The 20,585-nt window shown below is 59.7% G+C and overlaps 2 protein-coding genes across 2 annotated transcripts; both read left to right on the top strand.

Annotated features, from left to right (window-relative positions):
- The first annotated feature begins 1,384 nt into the window (after positions 1 to 1,384).
- Positions 1,385 to 10,943, top strand: TWF2 (twinfilin actin binding protein 2). The gene is made up of 9 exons (XM_089919436.1): positions 1,385 to 1,515; positions 5,235 to 5,312; positions 7,596 to 7,774; positions 8,189 to 8,284; positions 8,517 to 8,621; positions 8,770 to 8,895; positions 9,592 to 9,742; positions 9,859 to 9,980; positions 10,421 to 10,943. The coding sequence occupies exons 1-9, from the start codon at positions 1,491 to 1,493 to the stop codon at positions 10,586 to 10,588; spliced, it is 1,050 nt and encodes a 349-aa protein (XP_089775562.1). The 5' UTR covers positions 1,385 to 1,490; the 3' UTR covers positions 10,589 to 10,943.
- Positions 10,944 to 11,145: 202 nt separating this feature from the next.
- On the top strand, positions 11,146 to 18,953 carry TLR9 (toll like receptor 9). Its single transcript, XM_089919428.1, has 2 exons — positions 11,146 to 14,789; positions 15,695 to 18,953. The coding sequence occupies exons 1-2, from the start codon at positions 14,712 to 14,714 to the stop codon at positions 18,782 to 18,784; spliced, it is 3,168 nt and encodes a 1,055-aa protein (XP_089775554.1). The 5' UTR covers positions 11,146 to 14,711; the 3' UTR covers positions 18,785 to 18,953.
- Positions 18,954 to 20,585: the final 1,632 nt, after the last annotated feature.

The following is a 20,585-nucleotide window of genomic DNA, read 5'->3' as shown; positions in this document are numbered from 1 at the left end:
CAAGGTTCTTATGGTTCTGTGGAATTGCCAAGTGTTCTTATGGAGGTGGCCAGGTCTGAGAGTTGATGTAACCAGTGGCTCTGTGTTGCTGGCCTCATCTGGGCTGTGACAGATCTCAGAGTTGGGGGCACTTACCTACGAACCGTTCTCCCAAGGGCTGGCTGCAGGGCCACACATGGTTTTTATGTTCCACTGTGAGTGCTAGGGTGGCCACGGTGAGCCTACTACACAGGCCCAGTCCTCAGGGCGTGCACAGGAAGATGAACAAGAAAACTTTTCAATTTTGTGTGAGTTGGACTCTCAGGAGACAGGAAACCCAGGGTCTGGGACACACAGAGGAGGGCTCAATTCTGCCTAGTTAGGGTGGGGTAGAGGGACAGGGAGCAGGGAGCTCAAGCTGGGGCTAGATACCAGGCAGGCCACATCATCCATCATCAACTCTCAGCAACCCCAGCCCCCAAAGCCCACCTCCTTTCTAATCGTCCCATCCAAAGTCCCAGGACAGGCTCTGACTGGACAGACTGGGGTCATGTGCTCATCCTGACTCAATCACGGTGGCCTAGAAGATACATTATGTTGGTAACAGCAGGCAGGGGCTGATGCCAGAGAAGGCAAGTCTGCTATGTATGGAGCCAGAAGTTGATTAGGAGTTGGAAGTTTCTCAGACTCACCAAGCTCTGACCCTCCTTCAACCTCTGCGCTTTTGCACACGCAATTCCCTCTTCTCAGAAAACTTTTCCCTCGCTCTACCAGGCTTTCCTCCAGGTCTCCGCTCAAATATCACCTCTTCCTAGTGGTCTCTTACTCTGCACAGGGCGCTCGCTGCCACAGACACAGCTCATTTGCTGACTGCCTAGTAGAATGTCGGTCTGGGCTCCCACTGCTAGGGCAGGGCCTGCGGGCCGGGACGCCTCGAGGAGCCCAGGCCCCCCAGGAGACGCTCAAGAAACGTCTCCGAGGAAAGGGATGCCACTCAAACACACGCACGCCCATCCACACACAGACCACACCCGCCCCCCGCCCGCTTTAAGGCCACAGGTTGGGGTATCCGTGGATCCCACCCACCTACAAACCCACCTGGTCGGAACTCACGGACACACCCCAGCCATAGACCACTCGGATCATGGTGCACAGGCTCAAACACGCGTGCGCCCACACACGCTCGGCCACACGCAGGCCCTGTTCTCGGCTACAAACAGGGCACGCGCAAGCGCGCGAACAAGGCGATCAACTCTGTCGTGGGCCCACCCGAAACCAGGCGCCCACTACGCGCACGCGCGGCCCCGAGTCCCCGCCCCCTCCGGGTCTCGCCCGTCAGGGGCGGGGCGCTCTGGGGGCGGGTCTGCGGCACCGCCCGGGAAGCTGCGCGAGGCTGGGCGGCCGCCACCACATCCTCCTACTTCTTTTCCTCCTACGAGTCCAAGCGAGCCGAGCCGGGCCGGGGCCAAGCCGAGGGCTCCGACGGCGCGGGCGGAGCGGGGCACAGAGTCATGGCGCACCAGACCGGCATCCACGGTGAGGGAGGATGGCGGACGGGCAGGGGGCCGAGGGTCAGTGCTCGCGGCTGCGCCCCCTTGCTGGCTCTCGGCCCCTGTTTCCTCCCCGGCACCAGCCTGGGGAAGCTTCCTGTTCTCTTTTGCAGCCGCGGGTCGCCTGGGGTGGGCACATCTTGGTGGGATGCGCACTTACTGTGCATAGTTGAGGGTGGGCGTACATGTACGCACACAGCTGGGGTGGAAGTATCGGTGTTCCCTGGGGGTGGATGTGCCTGTGTGTGCCCATCTATGTATTTTTGTTCCTTTCTGGGGGTGGGTGTACCCGGATGTGCACATCTGAGGGAGTGTGCACGCATGTGCATTTTGTCTTGTGTGTACAGTCCTGTGTGTGCACATCTGGATCTGACTGCTTGTGTACATCCAGTGCACATGCACTAATGGCTGATTGGACACTGTCGCATGGAATCATCTTTAGACATCAGTGTTTCATGACTGTGTGCACATGTCTGTGGGTGTCTGTGTGCGTGTGCACAAGTTGGGTGCATTTCAGTGTTCATTTGTTACCATGGATGCATGTATGGCTCGTATTGGTTTGTGTCTGTGTGAGGAGGGGGCCCTGACCTTGGGCTCCTCCTGGGACCCTCACAGACTAGGCTGGGAAAAACCTGGGACAGGTTTTTTTCTAAGTGGGATGTGGAGAGTCGCCAATCTGACCTTGACCTCTGATCTCCCTGCCATTTTCCACTCTGATCCCCTGAGTCTGCCCCAGCCAGTGCTGGAAGGCTCCTGCTCCAAGCTGGAGGCAGGGAAGAGGGTCCTGACCCTAGAGATTCTAGGCCAGCTCCCCCCACCCCAAGCTTCTCCAGCCCAGAGCATCACCCTCCTCCCCCAAGGGGCCGGTTTCCTCCTTATACAGGATGGGGAAGAAGCAGTGGCCAGGAGCCAGGTGTCCTGACCCTGCCTGGGCCTCAGTGTCCTCCTGTGTCACTGGCCTGGGAGGGCTGCCTGGCCTGTGGGGAAGGCCCAGATAGCCCAGTGGTTTGGCTGTCAGCCACTCCTCCCACCACATCAGGATCCCCTGCCCTGGGCCATCACCATCAACCAGCCTGACCGCCTGGATCTCTGCTTGTGGTTGTGGCCGCTTGGTGGCTGGCCCTGAGAGGGTTTCCCTGGCCACACCCCACAGGACCAGAAAAGGCAGGGGCCTGGGTCTGGGCCAGCCATTCTCCAAGAAGAGCTGGAGGGGCAGCTTCATGACTCAGCCCCACAGAAGGGAACAGCCCCTCACCGGACCTGCCCCTTCCTTCCCCTTTGTCTGATCATTGCTGCTGCCTCCGACTGAGAGGGGATCAGAAGTTAGGGCTCCTCCTCCCCACTGTAGGCTGACCGGTCCTGTGGCCTGGGCCTTTCCTCACTCCCTCATTTCCCATATGCTGCAATGGGCCTGCCTAGGGGAATCTGAGGGCCAAGCCCCCCTCCCAGCCCTCCTTCTGCCTGGGAGCAACCCACTCCTTCCCATTTCTGTCCTGAGGAGGCCGCAGGAGAGATCACCCTGGATGCCCAGGTGCCAACCTTGACATGGCCATAGGTGTGGATCTGCTGCCTCAGAGCTGGGCAGGGGAGAGACCTGTAACCTGAGGCTTACTGGGAGGGGGGCGGGAGGTAAGGCAGCGGGGGGTGGGGGTGGGGGACATGAATCTTTGATGATAGAGGCTCAGGTGTCCCAGGCCTGGCCTCTGGATTATTGATGGTGGCTGAGGAGGCATGGAGGGGGATGTCTCTTCCACTACCGGGGTGTCACTTTGTCCTGGTAACACTAGAAGGGGCATGTCAGCCTCTCCCTGGGAGAGGTCTGAGCAGGTGGAAGTGACAGCTCAGTGCGGCCTGTCCCGCCGTCATCACAGTAATAAAAATTAATAATTCCTGGGACTTCCCTGACAGTCCAGTGGTTAAGGCTTCACCTGCTGCTGCAGAAGGTGGAGGTTCAATCCCTGGTCGGGGAGCTAAGATCCCACATGCCTCAGGGCCAAAAACCAAAACATAAAACAGAAACAATATTGTAACAAATTCAATAAATACTTTAAAAAAATGGTCCACATCAGAAAAAAATCTTAAAAAAATATTAGTAATTGTTATTAGGAGAGGCTCTAACCATGTGAGGGGTATTAGCTCCATGTTATAGATGAGTTTGAGGTTCAATGAGGTCAGAGGTCACAGATAGCTATGGGAAAGGTGGAGCCCCTGAGGTAAAGCTCTTCATCAGGGACCTGCTTGAGGTCTGCTGAGGGGCAGCTCTGTCCTGGCGCATTGGGGCTGTGTCTCCATGCCATGCTGCTCTCAGCCCCAAGGGCCTGCCGGACTTAGCTGGGACCCTGCCCACCCAGTGGCCTTGGAGGGTGGTACACAGCGTGAGGTCTCAGGTTCAGGGTCACCCTGCATGATGGGCACCTGAGGACATGACCAGAGTTTGTTTTCCTAAAGGCTCCCCCCACCCCGCCCTTGAGCTGCCGGGTCTGGGCCCTATAAATATTCTCTGACCTCAGCCGTCCAGCTGTGTTCCTGCAGAATTCTCCTGACCCCTGGGCAGCCCCAAGGTCATGCTGGCCTGGCCCTGTGCACCCAGAGACCCAAGTAGGTCCTTCCCAACTTGGACCTTGGTTTCCCTCTCTGAACCACCAGTATATCTGTGACTTCCAGAGCTAGATCTTCCCTAGCTCTGACCATGATCCTCACTTCTGCACTTGGGTCCTTGGTCACTGGCTGTCACCTTTAAGGTCTGTGGCTCAGGGACCAAGACAGGGTCTGTTTTGGGGAGACCCTGAGAGTCACTCCTCTTTCCAGCTGCCTGGGGGTGGAGGCTTATCGCCTCCTGGCAGGGCTGTGCCAGAGCTGGCCTGGCTCCCCAGGGCCTCTCAGGGTTAGGCAGCGTGGCTGGTGGGCTGGGGCTGGGTGTGCATGCATGTGTGTCAGTGTGTACCTCTGTATTTCTGTGTACACTTTGTACAGCCACTTGCCTGTACAAACATGTTAGCCATGCTCTGCATTTGCCTGTGTGTGAATTTATTAGCACCCTGGGGACTGTATCTGTGTGTGTGTGTCTGTGTGTTTGCACATTTAAATGTGTGTGTCCATTTATGTTTGACCAGCTGAGTGGTGTGTTCATGTATGAGGGCGTTTGCATTTCTGTTCCTCTCTCTGTCACATAGTGTTTATGTGTTTCGTTCACACATTCCTGAGTATGTACCCATTGGCACGTGCAACACGCAATGCATGCGTGTGTGTATGCATATACATGTGTGAGTAGACATAGTGGGCAGTGTGCATTGGGAGCAGTTGTTCTTGTATTTCTGTCTGTGGACATGACGGTGCTGGGAGTGTCCCAGGCCAGCTCTGTGCTGGGCCTTCTTGGGGGGCAGGGGACAGGAGGGGGCCGTTCACTCTGGCTGGTTTGGCCTGTCCCAGAGCCCACCCCATTCTCGGGTGGGCTGTCCCATCCCCATGTGCCCTGTCAACAGAGCCATCCTAGCCAGCAGGCTGCCCGCCTGCCACCTCTGCTGGCTAAATTTGGGAGCTTGTGTTCAGCGGCTGTCTCAGGTTCCCAGTCACATGGGGGGCCGTATTTAACCCGGCTCCCAGCTCCGCCACCAGACCCCCAGGACAGAGCGGGCCCTGAGTGTGTTCCTGCCCACCGTGCTCCCTCTGTCTGCTCATCCTCCACCATGTTTCTTGTTCTGGTAGCTACCGAGGAGCTGAAGGAGTTCTTTGCCAAGGCGCGGGCTGGTTCTGTGCGGCTCATCAAAGTCGTCATTGAGGACGGTGAGTGCTTCCTACAGGCGAGGGTACAGGCTGGTGGCTGGACCCCGCTGCTTCTCTGGGAGGTGGGGGACATTGGCCTCCAGCCCCCTCAGGACCTCAGTTTCCCATCTGGAAATGGGAGGTGTCTTGTAGGAGAGGGCTGGAGGTGGGCATGGTCATTCTGCCTGTTACACTGAGCAGGAGGCTGAAGCTGGGGGGATAGCAAGGAGAGCCCTCCCCGGGGGGTCCCGCGCAGCCTCCGCAGAGGCTCTGTAGTTGGCCGTTGGCCTAGTCAGGGGGCTGGGCTGGGTTAGGTAGGGTGGCAGAGGATGAGTAAGGCCAGGCGCTGCCCCGTGTGGCTAGTGCCACTCACCTCCCTGTGTGGTCGGCAGGCCTGGCCTCGCTTGGCCACTGGCTCGGGGAGATTCCTAAGGAGAAGCCAGGGCCCTAACCTTGGGAAGTGCCCTCACAATGGGGAGAAGGGACTCGTGTCAGCCTCTTTGAGAGCAGGACTAGGGGATTCCGGGCTTGGCTAGGCCTTGACCTGGACCCGGGGTACCTGGGGCTTCCGCAAAGGGAGGTGCTGGGGATATAGGGGTTGGGGGGGCAGGTGAGCTTGAGCTGAGGCCTGAAGTGGGGAGGGGCTTTGAGGAGGTAGAGGATTAGACTGAGGCTTGGGGGGACTTGGGGTAGAGGAGTCCTGGAGTAGAGGACAGCTGAGGGGCTGGCCCTGGAAGTAAAGGGTACAGACTCCAGGACTGGGGCTGAGCCGGGCCACCACGAATCCTTCCAGCCCTTCTTGGTAGCCATGCAGTAGTGGGCCCTGCTGGGGGCTCCCCGAATGGGCTTGGTGCCCAGCTGACTTTTCACACATTGAATTGGGTCAAAGCAGGGTCTTCCCAGACCCAGAATTCACCCCAGGCTTTAGGGCCAGAGTTGTGCTGGGCTTTGTCCAGGGTCCCCAGATTCAGATGCCCTCAGAGGCTGGGTTGGGGTCATTGGGGTAGGTCAGCTCCCTGGACCCCTCCGAAGAAGTAGACTCAGGGACCCCAGTCCTCAGCCTTCCCTGTCGCCTCCCAGACAGGTCGTCCCTGTAGACGTTTACCAGGAGGAGTCTCTAGGTGAGCCCTTACCTGCATTCAGCATTACAGCTGTTGGGGCACCTGGGAGTGCCCAGGAGGGTCCAGGCCTCCTGACAGGCAGCCATTGCCCAGCTCCCACTGAGTGTGGCTTGATTTCCTGATTTTTCTAGAGAAGCCATGAATTCCACTTCTTATGTGAAACTTCCCAGTTTGAAAAATGTTGGCAACACATTAAACAACTTGGGCAGTGCTGTTGGGGTCCAGTCGGCCTGTGACTGCTGGGTTTCAGCCTTGATCCCATCTGAGCTCTGGGAGGATAGGTGAGGAGGCCAAGGCCAGAGGGAGGCGGCCTGGCTTGTTGGGACTCCTGGACAGCCAGGCCCCATGCCCCCATCAGGAGGGCCTGGTAGTCAGGTGCCGGTACCCCCTGGCCAGGTGGTGATTGTCCCCTTGCCCCAGTTCTTCCTCTAGCCTGGGCCTGTGCACATCCGGGCTGGTGTTCGGTGCCACACTGAGGCCTTGTGGGCTGATAGGTCAAATGTATGTCCAGCCTCGATACCCCATTCAGCCACTCGGCCCCAGGCATTTAGAGGTTGGCTGCTTTTGATTTGTTACTTTGGGGGAAGCTGCAGCTGGTCGGGGGCAGCAGGGTAGCCGTTTATACAGCGTCTGGTAAGAGCCCCTGTCTCCCTCTTGCCCATGTGCCTTTGTGCCTGCAGATCCCTGTGGCCTGAGGCTGTGATCCCACTTCCCATAGCACATTCTTTCTGAGAAGGGTGTGCTGGGGGGTCTGCTGGAGCCCCAGGCTGAGGGAGGAGGGGGCAGTAGGTAGCCCAGTGGGGCTGTGTGCTGAGGAGCTGTGCGGTGGGTCTGAGTGTGTGGATGTCTGTGAGGGGTCGCGTTGTCGATGGCTGTGGGCATGTGGCTGTGTGTCTTGGTGCAGTTGCCTGTGCTGGGTCAGCTGTGGGCATGTTCTTGAGACCATTTCTGTGTGTGTGTGTGTGTGTGTGTGTGTGTAGAAGGTGCGACCTCGGGCTGGCGGCTGTGTGTCCTCATTCACTCATGACTGAGTCACACAGACAGCCTTCAGGGACGTGGTGGCTCCAGGGGAAGGTGGGGTGGGTGGTCAGTGGGTCTGAGTCACCGCCAGAGGCCGAGGCCCACAGTCACAGGTGGGTGTGGGACATGGCTACTCCTTGGCTCACCTGGCCTCTGCCCCCAGAGCAGCTCGTGCTGGGTGCCTCGAGGGAGCTGGTGGGCTGCTGGGACCAGGACTATGATGGGGCCGTGCTGCCGCTGCTGGATGCCCAGCAGCCTTGCTACCTGCTCTACCGCTTGGACACGCAGAACGCCCAGGGCTTCGAGTGGCTCTTCCTCGCCTGGTCACCTGATAATTCCCCTGTGAGTCCTAGGGACCCCTGCCCAGCCCCCAGATTGGAGGAAGGGGGAAGCTGGGTCTGATTGAGATAACACAGCCCTGCCCCAGGGAGTCTGAACGGGGGAGACATCAGATCCTGCTCTAGAGGGTACGAGAGCAAGGGATGAGGTCCTGCGCTTGGAGCCTGGGGTCTCTGAGAGCCTCCCAGCCAGATCAGCCTGGCTCTAGGAGGCAAGAGGTTGGGCTGGACAGCGGCTCCCCCTGCTGTCTGAGCCACCCTACTGCAGCCTCGCCCCCTCTGCTGGGTGCTCTGCTGCGCCCTCTGCTGGGTGTGTGGGCACAATGAAGTGACCAGGTCCTCACCCAGAGGCTCCTGTCTGCTCCTGGACGGGCAGCCCTGCCTGGAGGGGTCTCATGGCTTGGCCCCCACCCTTCAGGTGCGGCTGAAGATGCTGTATGCAGCCACACGGGCCACAGTGAAGAAGGAGTTTGGGGGCGGCCACATCAAGGATGAGCTCTTCGGGACTGTGAAGGTAGGCCCCTCCCCTGGGCGCCCCTCGCCCCCTTCAAGGCCAGGATCACTAGGTTGCGGTCATGAACCCACAGAGGGTGAGGTGTTATACAGGGTCCAGAGTAAGTGGGTGCCAGGCTTGGGGGTGAGTAGGGAGGGCTGTGAGGGTCCAAGGTCTGCAAGCTGGGGTACTTAGTGGGCTTCTGCCAGCCCACCCCAAGGTGCTCATTTATGCCTCTACATCCACCGGCCAGGATGACCTCTCCTTTGCTGGGTACCAGAAGCACCTGTCATCCTGTGCGGCGCCCGCCCCGCTGACCTCAGCCGAGAGAGAACTTCAGCAGATCCGTATTAACGAGGTGGGTGCGCTGGACAGGGTGGGCAGAAGTCCTGGCCCGAGGCCTTCGAGGTCACGTCATGCCCTGCTGGCCAAGCCTGTGCTCCCCAGGTGGACTACACCCTGGTTTGGGCATGTGAGGGCCTCGCTTAATGTTCATCTGTCCCCAGGTGAAGACAGAGATCAGTGTGGAGAGCAAACACCAGACCCTGCAGGGCCTGGCCTTCCCTCTGCAGCCTCAGGCCCAGCGGGCACTTCAGCAGCTCAGACAGAAGACAGTCAACTACATCCAGCTGGTGGGTGCCCGTCCCCTGTCCCAGGCACACACTCAGGGTGTGCTGCACCTCCACCCTGCTCCTGCGCACACGCACATGCTCACTTCAGCTCACCCACGTACTGGTGGGAACACGCTGCCCTCCATCCCTACCTGTTCCCTACAGTAGCAACGTGTGGTGGCTGCACTCTGTTCCCCTGCCCTGCCCTGCCCGGCTCACCCACAGGGACTCCTGTGAGACACTGTCCCTCAATCTGCCCTCCACGCTGCATACACACATCACCCCTGGGTTCACCCCTCAGCCCTGAGCCCCTTCCTGTCCCAGACTCCCTCTGCAGCCCCCTGACCACCCCCTTTCCCCAACCAGGGTCCCTCTGCCCCAGTGGTCCAGCCTGCCCCCTTTCAAGCAGAATGGGTCCTCAGCTCTGAGGATAGGCTGGCCCAAGGGTGATGCCTCCTTGAGGTGAAGGCCCTCTCCACTGTCCTGTCCATTGTCCTTGCTGGGACTTGCTCCTCTAGCAGAGTATTCAAAGGGGCAGAGTTGGGGCAGCGCCCAGGAGTGGCCTCTTCAGAGGGACCCGCATGGCAGGATGGGGGAGGGGAGCCCCGGGAGAGGGAGATGACAGCAGGTTCCCACCTCAGGGAATTCTTGTTGTCGAGGGTGGGCCTGGGCCCTCCCCCGCGCGGTGCCCTCACGTCTCCCCCTGCCCCTCGGCAGAAGCTGGACCTGGAGCGGGAGACCATCGAACTGGTGCACACAGAGCCAACGGACGTGGCGCAGCTGCCATCACGGGTGCCCCGAGATGCTGCCCGCTACCACTTCTTCCTCTACAAGCACACCCATGAGGGTGACCCCCTGGAGTCTGTGGGTGAGTGGCCACAGCAGGGCTCCCGCGCTGGCCCACAGCTGGGTGGGCCGCCTGCAGGGGCCATGGGGCGGCAGGAGTCCCAGGCCCACCGCGGCTCACCTCCCTGTTCTCTGCAGTGTTCATCTACTCGATGCCTGGCTACAAGTGCAGCATCAAGGAGCGCATGCTCTACTCCAGCTGCAAGAGCCGCCTCCTCGATTCCGTGGAGCAGGACTTCCAGCTGGAGATCGCCAAGAAGGTGGGTGCCCATTCCCTAGGGCCTCGCCTCCCAGGGCCCTGTCACCCCACCCTCCACGTGGGGCATCAGGGTCCCGTGAGAATGGCAGAGCAGGGGCATTGTTGCCCTGTTGGTTGGATGGGGAGACTGAGGCCCAGGGGGCAGTGTGCATAGCCCAGGCCGCCCAGGTAACTGATGTCTTGGACAAGCCCCAGCTGTGACACCCATGTCTCTCCTTTTCCTGGGTCTGGAAGGTAGGTAGGGGGTGACAAGGCCTACAGGGCAGCAGGCCCTAGGCTCTGTGCTCCTGGAGGTGCGTTTCAGGTGGGGATCTGAGAGGACACCCCAGGGCTAGAGTGAGAGAGGTCAGGGGGGTGCCCCAGGAGTGGGGGTGACCAAGGGTGGTGTGTGTTAGGGCCCTCCACCCTTGGAGTGACCGACCACTGCCTTGCCCTGCACAGATTGAGATTGGCGACGGGGCGGAGCTGACGGCCAGCTTCCTCTATGACGAGGTGCACCCCAAGCAGCACGCCTTCAAGCAGGCCTTCGCCAAGCCCAAGGGCCCCGGGGGCAAGCGGGGCCACAAGCGCCTCATCCGTGGCCCCGGCGAGAATGGGGACGACAGCTAGGTGGCGGGACCCGAGCCCTGCTGGCATGTGGAACTGTGGGGCTGCCCCTACCCGACCCCGACCCCATCCCCGCGGCCACCTCCCTCCTTCCCAGCCTGGGCTCTGGGGTGACCTCCTGTGGGCAGGAGGGCTGGTGAGTGAACATTCTTGCAGCTTCCGAGGACCACTGGGCTGGCATTTTGCGACCCTCCCCCTCTGCTGTTCCTGCCTCTCTTCCATGTGCCCAGGGCATCTGGGGACCCTGCCCAGCTGGTTCAAGGGGCTGGGTGGGGGGCCTGGCATGAACCTGGCCCCCAGGGGAACTGAGACTAGGGTCCCAGCATGGCCCAGAAGCCTTTGGCCACAAGGGGTGCAGTCATTCGGGGCTGGGGCAGGGGGTCATTGCAGGACGAGATGGTTGAATGCTGTATTTTTTAAAGAATAAAATATTTTTAAATCAACAGCTGAGTCTGGCCCTGAGGGACCACCTCTGGCACCGGGAATGGGGAAGCCCTGAGCATAGAACTGTCCCCTCCCAATGCAGAAGGGGCCTGTTGGCCTGCTAGGTGGAGCCCCAGCCCTCCCGGCTGCAGATGTGTGGGAATCTGTGTTCCTGTATACGAGGGCACAGCGTGGAGAGGCCGGCTTGTCGATGGGAGCTCCATCCAAGAGGCAGGCACACCTCTGCTGTGATATAGGGGATCTGGGTAGATTCGTTTTCTGTGGCTGCTGTAACAAAGTACCACAAACTTAGTGGCTTAAAACTACACATTTAGGGCTTCCCTGGTGGCGCGGTGGTTGAGAGTCCGCCTGCCGAGGCAGGGGACACGTGTTCGTGCCCCGGTCCGGGAAGATCCCACATGCCGCGGACTGGCTAGCCCTGTGAGCCATGGCCGCTGGGCCTGCGCGTCCGGAGCCTGTGCTCCGCGGCGGGAGAGGCCACAACAGTGAGAGGCTTGCATACCGCAAAAACAAACAAACAAACAAACAAAAAAACTACACATTTATTCTCTCACGGTTCTTAAGTCTGAAATGAGTCTTACAGGGCTAACGTCACAGTTTTAGCAGGGCTGTTTCCTTCTGGAGGCCTCGGGGGAATCCATTTCCTCACCTTTTCCACCTTCTAGAGGCCGGTTGCATTCCTTGGCTTGTGGCCCCTCCATCTTAAAAGCCAGGGGCATAGCATCTTATCTCTGATTCTGCTTCCCTCTGCTTCTGTGATCATATGGCCATCAGTAGTCAAATCCCCTCTGCCTCTGTCTTATAAGGACATTGTGATTGTATTCAGATAATCCGGAATACTCTGCCCATCTCAAGATCCTTAACTTAATCCCACCTGCGAAGTCTCTATCACATAAGGGAACATATTCACAGGTTCTGGCAATTAGGACATGGACCTCCTTGGGGGCCTGCCACACTGAGTAAGCTCTGTCCACTAGGTTTCCTGGCTGCCGTGGCCCTGAGGCATGGTGGCTGTTTCCGTGGACCTCTGGGTCTTGGTGTCTCCAGCCGGTGTGTGCATGTGCAGACTTCACTGTCATCTCATGGGCCCTCTCTTGGGTACCTGCATTCTGCCCTGAAGGGCCTGGGTTTCTGGTCCCAGGGAGTCTGGGAGAATCTCCCTCAGGCTTGGGATTCAGCAGGAACCAGAACTTCATTCTCTGCCTCTGAGAAGTGGGTGGAAGACCCCGCCCATCCTGGGTGGGAGTTGTGCAGGGGTGGGGACATGTGGGGCTGATGATGGATTCAGCTGCTCGATGGGCACCGTCCTTCTTCTTGAGAGTGCATCTTGGGCTGGGACTCAGGGCAGTATCCCATCCCTGGGGCCTCTCTCAGCCCCTACTAAAGCCCTTATTTATTTATTTTTAAAATTAATTAATTAATTTTTGGCTGCATTGGATTTTCGTTGCTGCGCGCAGGCTTTCTCCTGTTGCGGCGGGCAGGGGCTACTCTTCGTTGCAGTGCATGGGCTTCTCACTGCAGTGGCTTCTCTTGTTGCGGAGCGCGGGCTCTGGGCTCTAGGCTAACGGGCTTCAGTAGTTGCAGCACACAGGCTCAGTAGTTGTGGCTCGTGGGCTCTAGAGCACAGGCTTAGTAGTTGTGGTGCACGGGCTTAGTTGCTCCAAGGCATGTGGGATCTTCCCAGACCAGGGCTCAAACCCATGTCTCCTGCATTGGCAGGCGGATTCTTAACCACTGTGCCACCAGGGAAGTCCTGAAGCACTTAGAATTGTAGGGAGGAGAGCTGGAACCCTAGCCAGAATCCAGAGAAGGAGACCTGTCCTTTCCCACCCCGAACACTGGTTCTCAGGTGAGCAGGAGGACAATGCCATCGCCCTCAGACTGCTAAACCACCTGGCCCTGTGCACCAGCTGGACGCCTGGCAGCTTGGCGCCTGCCTGCCATGACACCCATCCAGAGGTGGGCACAGAGAAGCTTCCCCCTCCCAGCAGAAGCCCTATTTGTTCATTCATTCAACCATGACTCAGAAACACTCTCTGTGCCTGCCCAGGGCTGAGTGCTGGAGACCCATGGATTCAGCAAATATTGAGCACCTGCTATGTGCCGGGTACTGTGCTGGGCTCTGGGGACACAGACAAAGAGGTCCTTGCCCTCAAGTAGCTGACGTTCCAGCAGAGGAATAAGAGAATATACAAGAAACCATGAAAAATCAGTATCATGGTATGTTAGCAGGTAAAAACTGTTAAGGACAAATTACGTAAAAGAGCTCAGGAAAACCCAATCTGGGGTAGGAGGTTTATAAGAATGTCAGAGAAAGCCTCATTGAGAGGGTGATGTGTGAGCAGAGATGTAAAGGTGGTGAGGGAGGGGGCTATGTGAGTATCTGGAAAAAGCTTCAAGACAGAGGGAATGGGGACTCCCTGGTGGACCAGAGGTTAAGACTCCATGCTCCCAATGCAGGGGGCCCAGGATTGATCCCTGGTCAGGGAACTAGATCCCTCATGCCGCAACTAAAAGATCCCGCACGCCACAATGAAGATCCTGTATGCCACAACTAAGACCCAGCACAGCTAAATAAACAAACAGCACATTCAAAGGCCCTGGGGCAGGAGAGTACATGGGTGTGTTCAAGCCACAGCTAGAAGGCCAATGGCTGGAGACTGGTCAGGGAGGCAGTGAGAGGGCAGATACCATAGGACCTTGCTGGCTATGATGTAGACTGGCTTTGACCCCAGAAAGGGCCGTGGAGGCGTCTGAGCAGAGGAGGGACCTAATGTGACCTAAGGGTCTAATGAGAATAAGCTTTGGGGCTTGAGAGCAGAATCAGGACAGCCCTGAGGAGGCGATGACTGCACTGGTCTAGGCAAGAGGTGATGGCGGCTCAGACCAGGCTGGTGGATGTGAAGGCGGGGGGCAACGGGCAGATTCCGAACCTGGAGCCAGCAGGACTTGCTGAGGGTCCCGGGTCACCTTGAGGCTTTGGGCCTGAGTGATCTGTTACGATTACCTGGGTCAGAAGGATCGTGTGAGAAGAGCCTCAGTGGAGGATGAGCCAGGAGGTCTCAGCTGGTCCAGCCATGGGGTTTGTTCTCTGATGGTGTGTTGGGAATGCATAGGAGTCCCTGCTCCTAGAGGAAGTGGCAGCTGCAGTGGGGCAGGTGAGCCTGGGCAAGGCCAGTGCTGCCCCCCGACCCTGTATGCCAGGCCCGGCATGGCACACAGCCCTGGGGATGGGGCCGCAGGGCAGGAAAGGGCAGTGCGGGAGCTGCTGGCCTGAGAGTGCTGCCTGGGGGCAGGGGCTGAGCAGGCCCTGGCATGGGTGTCAGTAGCCCACCCAGGTCTGGCACTGCCCCTAATTCCACTCTCTCACTGACCTTAGACTGGGCTCTGGGTGGTTGTTTCTCCCCAGACTTCCCAGAGGACCGGTGTGAGGCCCATGTGGGATGTGGAGGGTTCTTAGGACAGGCTGTGGAGAAGAGGGGTTGGGGGGAGAGTGGAAAGAGGAAGAGGTGAAGGGGCCGGCTGCCACCTGACTATGCAAATGGCCTGACTCATTGTATCCCCGCCCCCCACCCCGACACCCCTGCCCTGGGCATGGGGTGGGGGAGGGAAGGGGGCTAGGTTATTGCGAAATTCTCACTTCCTCTGTTCCCCAAGCCGTCACCACGGGAAGGGGCTGTGAATGCGAAGCATCCTTCCCTGCAGCTGCTGCCTAGTCTGCCAGCCAGACCCTCTGGAGAAGCCCCCATTCCCTGTCATGGTAGGACAGCAGCCCTCAGTCCCCAGGGAAGGGGACAGTGGGAAGTGGTAGGGAGAAAGGTGGGATTGGTGGCTGCAATGGTGAAAGGGACAGTCACCCAGGTGGCCCTGGGGAAACTCACTGAACCGCCCTGGGGAAACTCACTGAACCCTGAAGATATCAGAGCAGAAGACCTTCTCTGAGCCATGAGACACAAACCCATTGCTTGGGTGAGGAGGCTGGGGCCTAGGGCTGCGCTCAGTGGTGGTGCTGGGCTGCGAGCAAGGGGAGCACCCAGGCTGGGCCCTGTCTGCCCTTTGCTGCCCAACCTCCCCTCCAATCCGTTCTGACCCACAGCAGGTTGAGTGCTTGGGCTGGGTGAGGTGGGCAGACGGGGAAAGAGCTGGGCAGTGCCCACTCTGGCCAGGACCCTGGGTGGTAGACAGCCTGAGCCCCAGCAGGAGACCCTCATTCCCACCTCTTGGCCAAACAGAGAGGGAGGGCTGGGAGAAGCCTGGTAGAAAGCAGAGGGAGATTTTCAGGGGGCTGGAGGGAAGGGAAGATGCCCCCTTGCTCAGGAGGAAAGAGAAATGACCTCTGAGGAACGGAAGGGGAGAGTCGGGGAGATCCTGGGGGGCCTGTTGACCACCTACCTGGCTCTCCTGTCCAGTTGGGGTTTGGTTGAGTGAAAGCTCTAGATCATGAGTCTGGATTCCAGGTCTCAGAACCAGTTCTGACTCCCCGTTCTGAGTCAAAGGCTGGGCCTCAGACCCGAGTCCAAGTTCCCTGTGGGCCTTGGAGGTGGGATGGGCACTGGGCAGAGAAACAGGAACCTCCTTGGAGGGCTGGGAGCCCTGCGGGAGACCTGGGGGGGGGCAGGAGAGGTGGAGCTGGGGCCGTGCCCTCACACGGTGCCCACCCCACAGGGCCCCTGCCGTGCCCGGCACCCCCTTTCTCTCCTGGTGCAGGCGGTGGCACTGGCTGCAGCCCTGGCCCAGGGCACCCTGCCTGCTTTCCTGCCCTGTGAACTCCAGCCCCACGGCCTGGTGAACTGCAACTGGTTGTTCCTGAAGTCCGTGCCGCACTTCTCGGCTGCGGCGCCCCGGGCCAATGTCACCAGCCTCTCTTTGCTCTCCAACCGCATCCACCACCTGCATGACTCCGACTTCGCCCACCTGTCCAGCCTGCGGATCCTCAACCTCAAGTGGAACTGCCCGCCGGCCGGCCTCAGCCCCATGCACTTCCCCTGCCACATGACCATCGAGCCCAACACCTTCCTGGCCGTGCCCACCCTCGAGGAGCTGCACCTGAGCTACAACGGCATCACGACCGTGCCCGCCCTGCCCAGGTCCCTCGTGTCCCTGTCGCTGAGCCACACTAACATCCTGGTGCTAGACCCCACCCACTTCGCCGGCCTACACGCCCTGCGCTTTCTGTACATGGACGGCAACTGCTACTACAAGAACCCCTGCCACCGGACACTGGAGGTGGCCCCGGGCGCCCTCCTTGGCCTGGGCAACCTCACGCACCTGTCGCTCAAGTACAACAACCTCACGGAGGTGCCCCGTCTCCTGCCCCCCAGCCTGGAGACCCTGCTGTTGTCCTATAACCACATTGTCACCCTGGCGCCCGAGGACCTGGCCAATCTGACCGCCCTGCGCGTGCTGGACGTGGGTGGGAACTGCCGCCGCTGTGACCATGCCCGCAACCCCTGCATGGAGTGTCCGAAGCACTTCCCCAAGCTGCACCCCGACACCTTCAGCCACCTGAGCCGCCTCGAAGGCCTGGTGTTGAAGGACAGTTCTCTCTACAGACTGGACAACAGATGGTTCCGTGGCCTGGGCAGGCTCCAAGTGCTAGACCTGAGTGAGAACTTCCTCTATGACTGCATCACCAAGACCACGGCCTTCCGGGGCCTGGCCCGGCTGCGCAGCCTCAACCTGTCCTTCAATTACCACAAGAAGGTGTCCTTCGCCCACCTGCACCTGGCGCCCTCCTTCAGGGGCCTGCTTTCCCTGAAGGAGCTAGACATGCACGGCATCTTCTTCCGCTCGCTCAGCGAGACCACGCTTCAGCCGCTGACACACCTGCCCATGCTACAGATTCTGCGTCTGCAGATGAACTTCATCAACCAAGCCCAGCTCAGCATCTTCGGGGCCTTCCCGGGCCTGCTCTACGTGGACCTGTCGGACAACCGCATCAGTGGAGCTGCAAGGCCGGCAGCCACCTTGGGGGAGGCGGACAGTGGGCCGAAGATCTGGCTGCCGTCCAGGGACCTCGCTCCAGGCCCACTGGACACCCTCAGCTTGGAGGACTTCATGCTAAGCTGCAAGAACTTCAGCTTCACCTTGGACCTGTCACGGAACAACCTGGTGACGATCCAGCCAGAGATGTTTGCCCGCCTCTCGCGCCTCCAGTGCCTGCGCCTGAGCCACAACAGCATCTCGCAGGCGGTCAATGGCTCCCAGTTCGTGCCGCTGACCAGCCTGCGGGTGCTGGACCTGTCCCACAACAAGCTGGACCTGTACCACGGGAGCTCGTTCACGGAGCTGCCGCGACTGGAGGCGCTGGACCTCAGCTACAACAGCCAGCCTTTCAGCATGCAGGGCGTGGGCCACAATCTCAGCTTCGTGGCCCAGCTGCGCTCCCTGCGCTACCTCAGCCTGGCACACAACGACATCTGTAGCCGTGTGTCCCAGCAGCTCTGCAGCGCCTCGCTGCAGGCCCTGGATTTCAGTGGCAATGCCCTGAGCCAGATGTGGGCTGAGGGAGACCTCTATCTCCGCTTCTTCCAAGGCCTGAGAAGCCTGGTCCTGCTGGACCTGTCCCAGAACCGCCTGCATACCCTCCTGCCATGTACCCTGGACAACCTCCCCAAGAGCCTGAAGCTGCTGCGTCTCCGTGACAATAACCTGGGCTTCTTCAACTGGAGCAGCCTGGCCCTCCTGCCCCAGCTGGAAACACTGGACCTGGCGGGAAACCAGCTGAAGGCCCTGAGCAATGGCAGCCTGCCGTCTGGTACCCGGCTCCGGAAGTTGGACCTCAGCGGCAACAGCATCGGCTTCGTGACCCCCGGCTTCTTTGTGCTCGCCAAGCGGCTGGAAGAGCTCAACCTCAGTGCCAACGCCCTCAAGACGGTGGAGCCCTCCTGGTTTGGCTCCCTAGCGGGCACCCTGAAAATCCTAGACGTGAGCACCAACCCGTTGCACTGCGCCTGTGGGGCGGCCTTCGTGGACTTCCTGCTGGAGGTGCAGGCTGCCGTGCCCGGGCTGCCCAGCCGAGTCAAGTGTGGCAGTCCGCGCCAGCTCCAGGGCCGCAGCATCTTCGCACAGGACCTGCGCCTCTGCCTGGACGAGGACCTCTCCTGGGACTGTTTTGGCCTCTCCCTGATGGTGGTGGCCCTGGGCCTGGCTGTGCCCATGCTGCACCACCTCTGCGGCTGGGACCTCTGGTACTGCTTCCACCTGTGCCTCACCTGGCTGCCCCGGTGGGGGCAGCGGCGGGGCGCAGATGCCCTGTTCTACGATGCCTTCGTGGTCTTCGACAAGGCACAGAGTGCAGTGGCCGACTGGGTGTACAACGAGCTGCGGGTGCAGCTGGAGGAGCGCCGTGGGCGCCGGGCACTCCGCCTATGCCTGGAGGAGCGTGACTGGCTACCCGGCAAGACGCTCTTTGAGAACCTTTGGGCCTCGGTCTACAGCAGCCGCAAGACCTTGTTTGTGCTGGCCCACACGGACCGGGTCAGCGGCCTCTTGCGTGCCAGCTTCCTGCTGGCCCAGCAGCGCCTGCTGGAGGACCGCAAGGACGTCGTGGTGCTGGTGATCCTGCGCCCCGAAGCCTACCGCTCCCGCTACGTGCGGCTGCGCCAGCGCCTGTGCCGCCAGAGCGTCCTCCTGTGGCCCCACCAGCCCAGTGGCCAGGGCAGCTTCTGGGCCCAGCTGGGCACAGCCCTGACCAGGGACAACCGCCATTTCTACAACCGGAACTTCTGCCGGGGCCCCACGACAGCCGAATAGCACAGAGCAACAGCCCAGCGTGCCTCATCGCCCCACCTCTACTTGCCCCTCTGCCTGGGATGCCCCAACCTGCCTTGCTCTGCGAGACCACTGCTCTGCCTCCCCCTCCCCTCAGCTCCCTGGAATATAGCAGGCACTTAATAAATGCTACCGGAGGGCCAACCCCTAACCCTGAGCTCACTGGAGGTGTGAGTGGGAGGAAAAGGGGAGAATTCTCCAGGCCTTCCTAAAATGAAGGGGAGCAAGAGGTGATTTGGGGGTAATTGTCATGGAGAAAAAGGGAGGGCCCACGGGGCATGGGTCCGCAGGGGAGGGAAGATGCTAAGGGCAATTGTGTTCACTGGCATCTTTTCAGGGGAGTCTGAGGAAGGTCACCGAGTGCGGCCTTGGTCTTTCCCAGAGAGCAGGCTGGGTCTTCTGCCCCTGTCAACCCCTCCCCAGATGCCCAGGCCTACCGAGCTCAGCATTCCTCTGGAACTGGTCTCAGGATCTGCCTCCCTCACCAGATGGAACTGAAGCTGCCTCAAGGGCAGAGAACCTGCAGGCCCCCTTCATTTCTGACTGGCGCCAGATTCCTTGGAGGCAGCGGCCCTGGGGAATGTTCATTCCTAAGGAGATAGGGAAGATTTGAGGCAAGTTCAGAGGGGTGATTGCGCCCTCTGGTGGCCATTTCTGTGCTGCACCCAGGAGGCTGGTCCAGGCTGGGGAGAGGAAGGCCTGAGGGTGAATCCTGGCCGCAGCGAGCTGAGAGTCAGGGAAGATTCTAGGGTGAGCTCACAATCCATCCCTTTCTGTTTCCACCTAGAGCACATGCTGAGTCTCTCTGTTCTGACATCAAATGGACACCTAGATGAGCCGCCACCTCTCACAGCTGACTGCACTTAGGTGAGAGTTGCAGCCAGGATGGAGTATGTGTGTGTGTTTCTAGTTTTGATACTAGATTTCAGTATAGATTTTGGGATACTGCCAGGAGCCTTGATGCCCACATGCCCAGTGTTTGGAGACAACCTGTTCATGGTCTCCACAAGTGTTTGGGGAGTTGTGGGTTCTGTCAGGCCCAGAGTTCTTGTGGTGCTTTGCCCAGGCCGGCTGCCTCACCATCCCCACAAGTAAATCTGCCCTTCGAGGAGCAGAGGAGACACTTGCAGCCTCTCAGTCAGAGCTGCGGCCTGGGGCGGTGTGAGAGTGGAACCAGCTGGCCCAGGCCAGTTTGGGGCAGCTCAGGGCCTCTGGGCTGGAAGGTTGGAGCTCATGCAGACCTGGCTAATTTTGCAGCCCTGGTGGGGCTGGGAGGCTGCTTTTTCCCTCCCTCCAGGCCACAGGTGGGAGAGAAATATAGGTTTCCTTCTCCTTTCTGACCTGGGTATAGGGGTTCCTGCAGGGGGCTGGCATCCCCTATTATCTGCCTGCCTGAAAGGAAGAGAGAGGAGGATCTCTGACCCACCTATCAGAAGCCCCACAAGGGCCCTGACCCAATCCGGCTTCTGGAAGGGCAGGCTGAAGTTATAGCGTGGCCCCATGAGCTTCCGTGGCCCATGCCCGGGGAGAAAAGAAAACAGGAACCATCCTTCCCCCAGGCTGGAGTCTTGGGGGAGGCCCCTGCTGAGTGGCTCTGAGACCGCTCTGGCAACATCTGGAGCAGGAGTCAGGACCCTGTCCAGGGCACAACATTTTGCATGTGGGAAGCACGATTTGCCTGTCTCAGACCAGCAGAGTCTGCCCTTGGGTAGTTCCCAGCTAGAGCCTCCACATACACGGTCACTCGCTCACGCTCCCAGACCTGGTTCTTTTGGGGCTGAGG

This window comes from Delphinapterus leucas, chromosome 10, assembly GCF_059928025.1.
Source record: "Delphinapterus leucas isolate spDelLeu-1000000601 "Yukka" chromosome 10, BTC_Dleu_Yukka2, whole genome shotgun sequence".
NCBI lineage: Eukaryota > Metazoa > Chordata > Mammalia > Artiodactyla > Monodontidae > Delphinapterus > Delphinapterus leucas.
Note: the sequence above shows the minus strand (reverse complement) of the source record. Positions and strands in the feature narration are given on the sequence as shown.

Bases quoted from the DNA above. Each gene is read 5' to 3' on its own strand.
- TWF2 (XM_089919436.1), top strand. From the start codon at position 1,491: ATGGCGCACCAGACCGGCATCCACG. The intron at 5,313-7,595 runs GTGAGTGCTTCC...CTCTGCCCCCAG, and splicing joins CAAAGTCGTCATTGAGGACG to AGCAGCTCGTGCTGGGTGCC. The intron at 8,622-8,769 runs GTGGGTGCGCTG...ATCTGTCCCCAG, and splicing joins AGCAGATCCGTATTAACGAG to GTGAAGACAGAGATCAGTGT.
- TLR9 (XM_089919428.1), top strand. From the start codon at position 14,712: ATGCGAAGCATCCTTCCCTGCAGCTGCTGCCTAGTCTGCCAGCCAGAC. The intron at 14,790-15,694 runs GTAGGACAGCAG...CCCACCCCACAG, and splicing joins AGCCCCCATTCCCTGTCATG to GGCCCCTGCCGTGCCCGGCA.